At 38.8% G+C, this 13,768-nt stretch overlaps 1 protein-coding gene across 1 annotated transcript in view; it reads left to right on the top strand.

Moving 5' to 3' along the window:
• Nucleotides 1–13,768, top strand: part of PEPD (peptidase D) — a 227,580-nt gene that overhangs the window by 68,494 nt on the left and 145,318 nt on the right. The window contains exons 8-9 of the mRNA XM_074969165.1: nt 2,544–2,619; nt 4,853–4,899. Of these exons, the coding sequence (XP_074825266.1) occupies nt 2,544–2,619; nt 4,853–4,899 (123 nt within the window). The remainder of the gene's footprint in view (nt 1–2,543; nt 2,620–4,852; nt 4,900–13,768) is intronic.

Here is a 13,768-nt window from a genome sequence, read left to right as displayed (position 1 = left end):
AATCAAAAGCAGCACTTGTGTAGTGCGGAGGGCCTTGTGATGGCTCTTCAAGTGAGGGGATATTTCCTTACAGTTGCAGTGTTTAAATACCTAGAAACAAGGGTGGCAAATGCCACAGAAATGCCTATAAATAAAACTAATGCTAAATATGATCTCCTTTATGCAAAAGACAACATAAAAGTTATCATGTAAAGCAGAACATAAAGTTTTAAATAAATGTCTTGACAATAAAGCTTTGTGATCTATTCTGGTAGAGTGGGCTTTAGTCCGTACTGTTTGCATATGCAGTTGAGCAGTTAGTAATTTGTCAGGAGCTGATCTCAGTAGAGATTAGACATTAAACTATGAAATAAACTATTTGTGAGGCACCTACAGATTACAGATGTATACTGTATATTGAAAGCAATAAAAGGGCAGATCAAACAGGTCTTAAATTGTCCGACTAGCACCTTTGGTACTCCAAAGAACACTATCAGAAATCAATAAACTGTTACTCCCTCAATCTTACAAGAATATAGTTAAACTGCTATTCCATGTCCCTTTTCCAAAATAGAGCAATTAATCTCCTCATCTATACTTGGAATGGGAATATTTTATACCATTCTAGAATTATTCTTCTGGTTTTTCATCCATTCTAAAACACTATTTTTGAATGTATCAGAGGGGTAGCCGTGTTAGTCTGGATCTGTAAAAGCTGCAAAGAGTCCGCTTATGCTCCAATATGTCTGTTAGTCTATAAGGTGCCACAGGACTCTTTGCTGCTATTTTTGAATGGTTTATGCCAGTGGTAAAATTCTCATTGTGCTTAATAATTATTTTGTGTTATTTCCTAAGCTGTCAAGAAAAATCTAACCTATTCCCCTTTACCATGTTTCTGTTTATAATAGAATTTCAGTCTGTATCAGCAGTTTTATGAAGGTGCCTTGATTGTCACCAATAAATATTATTTGTGAATGAAATGCACTATGTCCCGCCATCTCAAATAATTCTTGATTTGCAGTTAAATCTATGGAGAACTTCTCCTGTCACACACATGTTGGATGAATAAACAATTTCTGAGTTTCATTAAAGCAAGCCACGGGAACACAAATATTTAGGCTTGGCAGAATTCAATTTTTTAAAAAATAATGTTGACAGATAGGGCTGATTATTTTTAAACATTTTTTAAGATTTTTATTGACTTAAATTTTCACAGTTTTGGATAATTGTTGGGGGGCAGGCAAGTATTTAATGACAGCAGACATTGAGATTTAAAAACTTAAAGCTTTATAACTCTTAAAACAGATATTTTCAACATATAAAATACACAAATTAAATATTCTTAAATCAATAAATTTTCATTGGTGTGTGTGTGTGTGTATGGTAAAACTGACATTTACCAACATTTATTGATTTAAAAATCTAATCCTTCCAAGCCTACAAATGTAGATACTGTTATTCCAAAATAGCATAAACACAGCAAGGTTAAAATAAAAAGGGTAAATGTGACAGTTTCAGTACATTGCTGAATTATGATAATTTACAATCAATGCACGCTTAAGTTAAATTTGAAAACAAAGATCTCCACAAAACTCAATAGATATAATTCTAATATGGGCAGTGCTCTCTGCTTTGACAGTATTAAAATGCACTTTAGGGTTGCTTTTGAGATGAACATATGAATGGTGTGAAAACATGAAATCCTTAATGTGTAAAAAAGAATGCAGTTTTAATGGAAGAATATGCAATTACCTGCACAGTGTAGATCATATCAAAGTTACTTTTTTTTACTTGAAACATGCAATAAAAAGCACCATAGCCTGTAATTAAAAGTATATTTTTAACTAATCTCAAGAATTTTGAGTCTTGAGACTCATAAGTGTATACACTTATTCTATACCAGAGTAATGCTTGGAAACAAGAACTCTGTCAGGAAACAAATACATAAAGAGAATGGGTAGAGTGGCCTTAATTACTTTTTCCTTTTGTTTTGGGGATCTCAGATATTCTTTTATATCAAATGACCATCGTGTTTGTTTTTTCTTTGATGCACTGAAAATAAAAAGGAGTTTGGGTTGTGCTGCATACAAGCACGTGGAGCCATGGGAAATTCCATTATGTAAAACAGTTTTGTGTTGTGTTAAAAATAAATCAGGTGTAGAAATGTTCTGTTTGAAATAGTGTTTGAGACATAACTAAGAGAAAAGCAATTCATTTTTGTAGTTAATGTACACTGTTAGAAAAATGTTGATTGGGCAAAATTTATGCTCAATATTATTAAAATAATGCAAGTCTGTTAAAATGCATGTGACTTCCTTTGCAAGCTTGCTGTGTTAATGACAAATGAATGCCAACAAAACATTTTCATCTAAAAATGTTCCTTATGTCCTGTTACTTATAATATTGTTTCACTTTAGAAGCATATTTGGTCTAATTCTACCATAGGTTTACATATTATTTCACTTGATTATTTTTTTTGTTTGTTTTATTCTGTTAAGTTAGTCTGCTGATTTGCATGAAAAATGACTAACCTAACCTCATTCCTTGTATTCTTTTCTTTGAAGTCGGGTGATTAAGACAGACATGGAGTTGGAAGTTCTGCGGTACACCAATAAAATATCCAGTGAAGCTCATAAAGAGGTAATGGATCCTTTACTGTTAATAATTTTTGCTCTTAGTGTAACTGTAGTATTCAGAAAATGTTCCCATCAACCTGAATTGCTTAGTAATGAAATAATGGAAGAGTTGGATAGAAAGAGGAGGATAATAGCCCTCCTATTATAGCCCTATAATACACCTTACATTGTCCTTGAGCTCACTGGCTCACTTATGATGTGGAGGAAATGAAGTTTTTGGGGGGCAGGAGGCTGAAGTGTCAGTGGATGGTGACTGTTTGCAATCTATGTAGTTACTATGTTCAGGTATACTCCCATGCACTTGTGGAGGAGGCCAACAGGTTTCTAGCCTGTTCCATTGTGAGGTCAGAATTTTGGAGGCTGTGCACAGTCTGCATAGTCCGGATTGCTTGTAGCCTGAGACAGTCAGCAGTTGCTCTCTGTGAGAGTTTTTCATTGCCTTTGGTAGAGAATATTGATCAGCTCAGCAGAGGATGAGCCCCTCATTGTTGAGACTGTCAGATTGGGATAGGGCAAATGCCCGCCCATGCTTGGTTGAATGTCAGGAGGAATTTTAGCTCAGACCCACTGTTTCAGTTGAGGTCTTTGGGAGTGAGTCTGTCTCAGTTGCTAACTTCACACAACACTGGGCCAGCAGTAAGACTTTCAGTCAGAGGCCATAAGTTGTTGACATTTTTATACTATTATAGCATGTGAATTTCTTCTCTGAGGAGAGAAGTCAATGACAGACTCCAGTGAAGCCTGCCACTACATGGTTGCCTGGTCTTAATTCTCCTCTGGGTTCTTAATTTAATTCACTTGCAGCCAGGAGTTTTAGCATAATGTTCCCCCTCTTGGAGCCTAATTTATTAAGTCCACACAAAATATACAGTTCTTTTGGCCCTTACAGTCTGAAACCCTTCTTTTGTCCTCATTTCCCTTACTTCCGAATTTCAAACTCCTCCCCTGTCTGCTGCCCAGTTCCCTCTGATTATCCCTGCTTTGGCCTCATAGCCCCTCTGAAGAGACTTTCTCATAGCTCTTTTCCTAGCCCCACTCCCTGGGCCCAAATGTCTTTTGCCTTTGGGACACGGTCTCCAGAGTGCTCCTTTCTGGAGTGCTCTTGACTCCTGGGAGACTTCCCTAGACCAGGGGTTCTCAACCTTTTTTTTTCCCCCCCAAGGCAAGCCCCCCCCCCCAACATTCTATAAAAACTCCACAGCTCATGTGTGCCACCAGAACTGGTTTTCTGCATAAAAGCCAGGTTTGGCATTAGGGGGTAGCAAGCAGGGCAATTGCCTGGGGCCCCAGACCACAGGGGACCCCGCAAATCTAAGTTGCTCAGACTTCGGCTTCAACCCCAGGTGGCAGGGTTCAGGGCCCTGGGCTTCAGCCCTGCACAGCAGGGTTTCAGCTTTCTGCCCTGGGACCCAGTGAGTCTAACACTGTCCCTGCTTGGTGGACCCTCTGAAACCTGCTTGTGGCCCCCTAGGGGGCTGTGGACCCCTGGTTAAGAACCACTGCCCTAGACCACTAATATCCTGGCTGGCCACAGCAGAGCCTCCTTTCTCCTCACTCTAGGATCTCTCTTTGAGCTAAGAGCACTTATTTTTAATTCTCAGCAGGTGATCACTTGATTCAAGCACCTGATTATCATCCTCCTTTTAACAATTCTGTCCTTTCTGAGATTTTTATCTCTAGCAGCTAGCTGCCTAAAACCTTCATAATAAAGGCAACGATCAATGAAAGAAAACTGCTAAAATAAAATCTCAATGAACGTCTTCGTTTCAGATAACAAAATCCAGATGTGGAATCTCTTGTGGGGAGAAAAACCACATGTCAACTTCAGTTACTTTTTTCAGTGACTATAGTATTGTAATTAAATTTTTGTAAAGCTGTTCCGTATTTCACTTCCTTCCGTGTTTTACAAAAGTGAACCCAAATCCAACAGAGCTTTCAGAATTAAGTTTTGACTTGGTAGTATTTTGATTATCCATGTCACTTTATTCAGGTACACTTAAAACTACTGAGCTTATTTTATTGGATGAAATTGAAACTATTCATAACTATTAAAATAATAATAGAGTTTGATTTCTAACCTGATTTTTCATATATTTCTAATTATATTTTAATATAGATGTATAGGTAAATGATGTATATATTTTTAAAATATAGGTTCTCTGAAAATCAGTCATAAGTGATATTATCTTAATATACCTTCTTACTAAGAAAGTCCCATGTTAATATGTATCCCATAGGTAATGAAGGCAGTAAAAGTGGGTATGAAAGAATATGAGATGGAGAGGTAAGAGCTCCTCTTTCTGCATTTTTGATAAAAATGGAAAAAAGTATTTGTTAACAGTAAAAGCAACAGTTGCGGAAAAGCAATATTGTTGACTGAAGGGAGATTGAGAACTCATTGCTGTTTCAAGATTGTGTTTGAAGCATTATTTTTATTATTTACCAGAGGCATTTGATCAGTTTCAGCTATGTCTTTGATGGTGGTTGATTATCTTTGGATATGATTTAGTGCAGAATAATTCTGTTCTTAGACTTTCTGTAATTTACAGAAACTTTACAAAATAGCCAGTATTATTGCTTGAATGTATCCAATAAAAGTTTTAGGGGTAAACATTGCCATTATGCCTGTTATGCTTACAGGGCTACATATGAGTATTTGAGGCGCTCATAAAATGTTCCGAGGTGCTCAGTTACATTTCAGCTACAGTTAGAGGCAGCCCTGCTTACCCTATGAGTTTCACTATGCTTGACCTGTGATGGAAGGATGAGGGGCTCATCCTCTTACTCTCACATTAGCTCGTGGGTATTATCACATTTCTTGAGACGAATCATTTGGAGTACTGTGCATGTACCTATGTATTCACTAATAACATGCACTATGTGGTACATTATTTCTGTCTTTTGACCTTGCCTGAAACCATAATGAAGCTTGTCATACAGTATACTAGGAATAATGTAACAAATGAAATCTGAAGCTAGAAGGCAACAGTGTTTACCAAACCACCGAAAGAAAAGGTGAATTTGAAATGGGAGCATTTTAGGATGGTACCAGATTTAGAGTACTGGACAGCCACTTAAACAAGGGATTGACTTCTGTTAATTGAATAGACTAGTGGCATGTCTAGATATGAAGGTGATAAATTTTCAACTTCTTTATCACAAGTTTCATCCATTACTCATCAGCAATGTAACTGTCCTCAAAATTGCTTTATAAAAATGTCCATTGTAGCAATAATATTTACACAGTGCTTTCCATCTTCAAAGTACTTACAAATTGTGAGATATTTTTCAGACATCTGTCTTTCTTGACAGTTGTCTGCAGATTCCAGAATGACTTGTATTTTGCTATACTACAGAGGTCAATTGCAGGTCAAAATAAGGAAGATCAAGAGAACGTGATATTTGATATCTTTAAGAATTGGGGCATAAGGCCTCTAATTCTACTGAAGAGTAAACAATATGGGCAAGCATATTATTTAGAAAGTTATTTCTAAATAATACAATATTTTAATAAAATGTACCTGCTTTATTGAATATGTGTTAAACTGTTTTGCTGAGTACAATTACATATCCTGCAAAATCTAACGGGGAACAGCTCATAATGTGTGTGCCTCAGCCTCTCAAACTCTGTTGACCCATTCCCAACTGTAAATACCTACAGTAAAATTCTGGCTCCACTGAAGTCAGTGGGAGATCTATGAATGCCTTCAGTAGTGCCAGGATTTCACTCCTAGCACCTTTGAACATTATGATTCTGGTAATCCAGTCTTAAAACTGCATGAGGGATTCAAATACACACTCTATATTCCAGGGCAGAGCTTCTCATTTCTCACTTTTCACTGTAGCTAGCTTCTCTCATACATTGCCATTTTCAACAGATTACTTGCTGATGATGATAAAAAGGGATGTAGGCAACTGCCTATTAAACCCTTTTAAAATTGCCTTCTGTTCTTCCATTTTGATACATAAGACTTTTTGAAAGAGGTTGAGGTCATTCTATGATGAAAGGGGTCTCAGTGGGCTACCTGTATGGTGTCGGCCTTTGTTATCACACTGGATAACTACAGTTAGAACTTGAGCTTCCACTATTATGCAGAATATCTTGCATGCTTCAGCTTTCATCATCTGATCACTATTCCAAAAAGAAGAAGGTGAATAATTTTAAAAATTTCTGAACCCTTTTGGGTAAGAGGCATGTCAATGAAGTATAAGGAAATACAATTTTAGAAAGAGCCCATAAGATTACTCGGACTGCATGAAATACACCAGTTAATATAGTCTAATATATGAAACGTCAAAGAATTTTAAAAATGTGTATAGAAAGATATCAAGAACATACACAGTGGCCTTTTAAGCTGTTGATTCTGTTATTCAGCAACAAGCAGCTTGCACCCTGCAACTTAATCTATCAGAAATATATACCTTAGATAGTAGCACAGATTCATTGCTATGTAAGTTATCAGAATTATCATCAAAGCAGATCAAACTTTCTTTAAGAGAATAAAGAAGTTTGTCTGCTTGAAGAAGTTATTTTTCACTCTCCCACACCCTCATCCAAGGAATTTAGTTGTCACTCTGATGGCTTTCTGAACTATTTTTGCCAAATTCCACCTTTGTGTACACATGCACAAATCCGATCAATGGCTGTAGGTTTTGTGTGAAGATGTTTGAAAACAGACTCTGACCCTTACATATATATGTCTTGGAAAACTGCTTTATAAAACACTTTTTTCATATTGCTTTACTGTGTGTGTACCTGTGTGAACACATATGATCTACGCCTGCCTTCTGGCAGGAGGAGTGGGGTAGCCATGCTAGCTCTTTTCCCCTCCTTTCAGATCCTGAGGGGTTGTCTTTCCCTTGGTATTTTGATCAAATATCCCTCCCTCTGAGATGTAGGGGATAGTAGAAAGTTTTATAATAGTCTAGAAAACTTCTTATATAATAAGCAATATAAAGAGAGTATATTTCCATTTCTATGATTTTTGGATCATTCTCTGAGAATTAATTGGAAGGAAGTATAGTAAATCATGGTAAACTCTCTAGATAATCATCCTTTTTTATTACTAGGGTGGAAAGCTAACTTCACAAATATGCTGAAAATATTCTGTATGATTAAGGCTTAGTGAATGATGTTAAATCAGTAACACATTAGTACAGAGGTATATCAAAATATCAGCATATTTAACTTCAGGCACAGTCAACCCCCCTTTTTTTAACTTGTTGTTCTTTAAGTTTAATAACTGATCAGTTAACTTTAGAGAGACAGTCATGCCAATTATCTACGAATAGTGATTCAAAGCATGCTCAGTTGAACATAAAACTGTTTCTGTAGATCATGCTTTGGATTTGCTCTGGCATTGTTAATTAATAATTGTGATTATCTGGTATTTTAATTGAAAAAGCTCTTTACGATCAAGTTGTAGTACAGCCAATACATTATGTTGAACTACAACAAAAGGTCACCAGAGATCTGTTTAGCATGGGAGGAAACGTGAGGAAGTAATAAAAGCCCAGCAGTTCAGTCAAGCTGTTCTACATTAATGTACTGTATCTATAAAACTATTTCAGCTGAAAGTGCTAATTAGGAAGCTATGATTATCTATTTTATCACCTTTTGAAATTATGCCAGTATCTGACCTTTCCTATGCACCCATCCATGTTCACTAGCCTCCAGTTACTGCTTTTCATCTGTTGTTTTTGTTTGGTTCATAATTTGACTTTGTAAATATTAAACTTTGTCCCTCTTATAGTTTCTATTTCTTATGGGAAGAGAAGGACAATTTGATATCTTTCTTTTTACTTTATATTCTGTCAGTTTGATTTGATCATAACACAGTACAAAAATGTGTTGCTGTAATAGAGGAAGCATGTAGAGAAGAACCAGTCTACTTTATCATAAGCGCAATCCTATTAGCTGTTTTGTGTATTGATTTTTTTCCCCTTTTCCTTTCTGCATGTTGTCCATTTTGCTTGTAAGCTCCTCAGACCAAGGACCTATCCGGGTCTATATCTGTAAAGTCCCTAGCAAACACCCTTCTGTGCACATTAAATTATAGTGTACTCAACGTTGCTCCTGATAACAGGACAGATTATGTCCAGGACAGATTAATTATGTCTAATTAATTAAAGACATAAACTGAAGGTAGGACTTGGATAGTTGGATACCAGTTTATGTAGCCACCTCTGAATCCTTTGTAGCTGTGGAGACCAGGAGGATTGCATAGCTGTTGTGCAGACAGCTTTAGGCTAGATTGTACTCTAGGGTCCTAATCCTGTCCTGAAGTGTGTGTGGGCACAGTTCCCAATGAAATATGGGGAGACAAATTGTGAGGAATGAAGGAAATTTGATTGATCCTACCATTTTGATCTACCACTGTTAGTTCAAATTATACCCTTAGTGGCACAAGAGCTGAGTACTGTCATATGCTTTGTATGAGGTTCATTCACCTTTTAGCAGGGAGCTGCCATCGCCATGAGTCTTCCGTGGAAGTTATTGGATGTGGATATATTCAAGGATGAGTAGACCCTGAATTGTATTGCACATTCCCTTCCAGAATCAGCATAATAAGAAAAGGCTGCCAAACCTTTCAAGAGACAGCTTTGTCCAATGGATAGAGCACTGGACTCGCACTCTGGAAGCTTCAGTTTTATCAGGCCCCCCCCTTCTCCCTTAGAAATTTTTCCCATGGTACACACCACCAGTCACTGTGCAGCCATCCCTGTTGTGGTTGCTAATCCTGGTGTTGCGCCTGTGGATTCTCCACCACACTCAGCATCTGCCTGCTCAGGTGCAGTCTCGCTCCCAATCCCTGAGAGAAGACACAGGCTGGAAGTGGGGCAAGGCTGGGCAGAGCCCTGGTGTAGGAGCTGGCCGCAAGACAGCTGATAGGAGGAGCAGCGCTGGCCACCCCACTGCCTGGTGCTTTGGCTTTGTGGCCCCTCTGTCATGACAGAGGGTCAGCAGAGCCAAACCTGATGGGGGGGGCCAGAGCTGCTCCTCATCACCTCTATGAATGATGTGTACCTCACATAACGTGTGATATGGCTGCCGGTGCCAGTGGATTCTAGTACCAGTTCTGCTACTGATCTGGTGTGTAAACTTGGATGAGTCACTTCATCCATCTGTCTCTCTCTCTTCCTCTATTTTCCCTCCTGCAAATTTTGTCTGCCTTGTCTACTTAGACTTTGAACTCTTTTGGGGTCAGGGCCTGTCTCTAAATCAGTGGTTCTCAAACTTTTTTTTCCGCAGATCATTTGAAAATTGCTTAGGGTCTTGGTGGACTACTTAATAATCTTTCCAAACTTTGTTTGTACCCTTAGCTAACCATTGTAAAGCACTTTGGATAAAAGCGCTATATAAAAAAACCTTAATAATAATAATCATTTTTTGGTTCTACAAATAAAAGCACACAACTCATATTTTAATATTAGTAGTCTTAGCTTTCTAATGCGATGGACGTGCCCTCTCTCCCCCACCACGGCAGCCCCCTAGCTGGGGCTGGGAAGCAGGGGGGTCTCCCCCACTGCGGCAGCCACCAATCTGGGCTGGGAATGCGGGGGGTTTCTCCCTCTCTCCCCCACTACAGCAGCCACAGAGCTGAGGCTGGGAAGGAGGGCCGTCTCTCCCAGGCAGCTGCAGCCCTGGAGCTGGGGAAAGTCACCTCTTTCTCTGGCCCCTGCAGCCCTGCAAGTTCCAAATTCCCCCCACCCCCTCTTCTCACCCCACTGCCCCCTCCCACTTACCCCTATTCCCCCAAGGCTACCACCTCACCGTACATGTGCGTCTTCTCCAGGGTCCAGGCACCTAATTAGTGGAGCCAGGCCTGTGCAGCTCCACTAATTAGGTGGGTGGCCCTTCATTCTCTCATATCCGAACTATCTGCGGACCACCTGAATGGAGCTCGCGGACCACTGGTGGTCCACGGACCACAGTTTGAGAACCTCTGCTCTAAATGCTTGTACAGTGCCTAGCACAATGCGGCTCCGGTCTCATTTGGGGCCTCTAAGTGCTACTATAATAAAAATAATAAGAAATAAGCTTAAAAGTAAAGATAATTAAAACCCACTGTCTCATGGCAGTGACATTAAGAATAAAATACTGAGAAGATTACTAGAGAGATTTTTCTTTCCTGGCTTGCAGTATTTACAGTATATTTCTACTCTCTACTCCACTTCACAGCTTGACAAACGGGTTTGAGTTCTTTATCCTATATTCTTTTCAGTGTTGTCCCTGATTTCCAAGTCAGAGTTTAGACTATGAGATGAGTTGCTGTCATATCTGTCAATGTTAAATTTCCCCTATCTGTGAAGAACTGCAAGCACTTTCACGGATTACAGCTCTCATCTTTTATTTATCGCTCTCTTCTGCTTCGCTGGAGCAAACTGAAATGCTATTTCTCTAGAAAAGGGAAAATAGCAAGACCCATTTTAGTTTCCTTTGGGTATTTCCATTTTGCCAAACAGGGATTCTGGATTTTCTACTTTCCACCTTTTAGTTGCTTTTGTTCTTTGAATGTTCCGGGGAAATCGTATTGCTCACTACAGCAATTGATCGCTAAACTTTTTGTATTTAATTTTTCATGCTAAGCTCAATTTACAAATTTCGAATTTCATTTCAGGTAGTCTAGTAATTCCTCAACGTGTTTTATGTACATGCTTAGTAAATAAAAATGACCTCATTCCATTTACTTACAACAGACGTAGCACAAAAAACCCCAAAATTTCTAGAAGATTGAGGAACAGGTAAATTCAGCTGATAATAGCTTCTGATACAGGAACAGATGTTACATTGTTCCATGACTGTCAGTGGTACTATGTATCTTACAGTTAGGAGTTGTTAGTACTGTGGAAGTGGCATGGAGACATTTTGGTCCCTAAAACTGTTGAAAACTGTAGGTGTCCTGTTGTATAATTTGTAAAGATTGTGCATGTACCCTCCCACCCCCTGTTTTTTCCTCTTGTGGGATGTATAAAGAAAGCCTGAAATATGTGTATGGAGGGGAGTAAATATTGTTCTTTAAATTTTTTCTTGTTTTATCTTGTGTCCATAATGCTACAGAATTCTGTCATATACTATGTGAGATGGTTTAGTACATATCTGCATGCATCTGGGCCAATCTGCAAACTCCATTTTGTTTTGTGAATGCCATTTTAATTATAAGACTATACTGTCCATACGTTTATGCCTTTTACCCTTCAACTTGTGCTGAAACCTCAAGTGAGGTATCAGGAAAAATTCTTGCACCTACTGGAAGACTAACAATACAAATCAACCCAGAGTTGTTAACCTGAAGGATTCGCTATTCAAATGTCAGTACCAGATGACACCCAGAAGATCGAGCTCTGCAAAGCAGGCCCAGAAGCAGACAAGGCTGTGTAGTAATAAAAGGAGAAGAGGAATCCTGGACCTTCCAAAAAAGACACTAACCAAATCCCAAAGGGCTCTTGGATTGATGAGGAAACTGAGGCAGGGATTTGTGTGAAGGACTTGTTTTTCATAGGTCTATATGTTGTGCTGTCTAAGAGTAAAGTAAGTGTGTGTGTGTGTGTGTGTGTTTACAAATTACTTTGTAGAATCTCTGTGGTGCTTGCTTTCACTGCCTTAGTCCCAAAGAGACAAACAGTAAAGCAGAGGATACACAGCTTCAGTGGAACTCTGGGAGCATGTATTAACTATTGGAGAGGTTTATAAGAACAAGCACTAGTTTCAGGACCTAGGCAATTGGACTTCAGGTTCTTCACAGCTGAGAGGTGTCAGATATAGGATCTGCATCTAGAGTGTGCCTAGAGGCCTAGAGCCAGAGAGAGACAGACAGCTTGTGGGATCCTGCAGTAACTGTCCACCATGGGGAGCTCTTCTAGAGTTTTAACACCATGGATTTAACTTTTCATTATGTTAGATTAGATTATAAACTCTTTGGGGCAGAGACCATCTTTTGTTTGTACAGCACCTAGTGCAATGGAGACTGTGTTGCTATGTATAACTGAAGTAGAAAGATTTATTACAAATTGAACTTAATACTGAGTACTGTGCAACTTTTTTTGTAGAAGGTTGTGATATAGACATTCTTGGTTTGATGCTGGGAACCGCAGCCAATGAGAGTGTGGAGGCACCACTCCGGGCAGGGCGAAGGCAGTGCGCAGAGCCGCCTGCCACACCTCTGCCTAGGAGCAGAAGGGACAGGTCACCCCCTGGATCCGGCACCCTGAAACCACTCCCATGCCTCAACCCTCCATCAGCCCCACACTAACCGGACTATAAACTGGAATTTAATGAAGATCAGAAATGCCGGTTTATAGAGCTTTTTGGTTGGTGAAGTGCCGGATAAAACAGCTTTTACTGTAATTAAAAAGGTTTTCCTAATATCTAATGTGTTAGATCCAAGTTTAAAGTTATGTCATTGTACTGTCTGACACTCTTCTATTATAACTTTTTGGCACTTACAGTATTTCATTATTATTTTTCTGTTGCTTACCCTTCTAGAGGCCAAAAGGTACAGAGCCTTGATTTTTATCTAGGTTTTCAGTCTGATTGAAAATGACCAGCGATATAAACCTGTAGCTCTTTCTTTGAATACATGTAAACTCAAACATGTCTACAGTAGTAGAAGAAGCAGCAGCTTTCTTTTCACATTAGTGATGTCCTCAATTTTTATTGAATCTAGCATCAGGATGACATATTGAGCTAATTAGCATTACTAATGACAAGCTAAGATTGCAGATATATGAAATGGAACTCATTGTAAAAGACAGCAGGCTGAGCTAATTATTCATTTGCTGTGGGTTTTCTTCATGCCTGCTCAGACAAGTCAAAAATAAAGATGCTACCATATGTGAGGCTTTATTGGCATTATGAACTAAATTTTAAAATGTACTTTAATTGCTGTGTAACTGGAGAGATCAACGTTTTGTATTTGTTCCTCTTCTTTGTGTGACCAGAGCTGGTATATAATTGTGCTCTGTCAATGGAAGTCCTGACAACTTCAGAGTGGAATGTGTAGAATATTAAGATTGTCATTAATAACAACTTGTCACACACTGACTTTCGTAATATCAAAAACATTCTAGAAAAGTGCAAAGAAAATGAAGTTCTGCTCCCCACTTGCCACCATGGCCCCGTGCACACAATAACTTTTGTTACTCTGACGTGG

Source organism: Natator depressus, chromosome 12, assembly GCF_965152275.1.
Source record: "Natator depressus isolate rNatDep1 chromosome 12, rNatDep2.hap1, whole genome shotgun sequence".
Taxonomy (NCBI): Eukaryota; Metazoa; Chordata; order Testudines; family Cheloniidae; genus Natator; species Natator depressus.
This window is presented reverse-complemented; position numbering and strand designations above follow the sequence as displayed.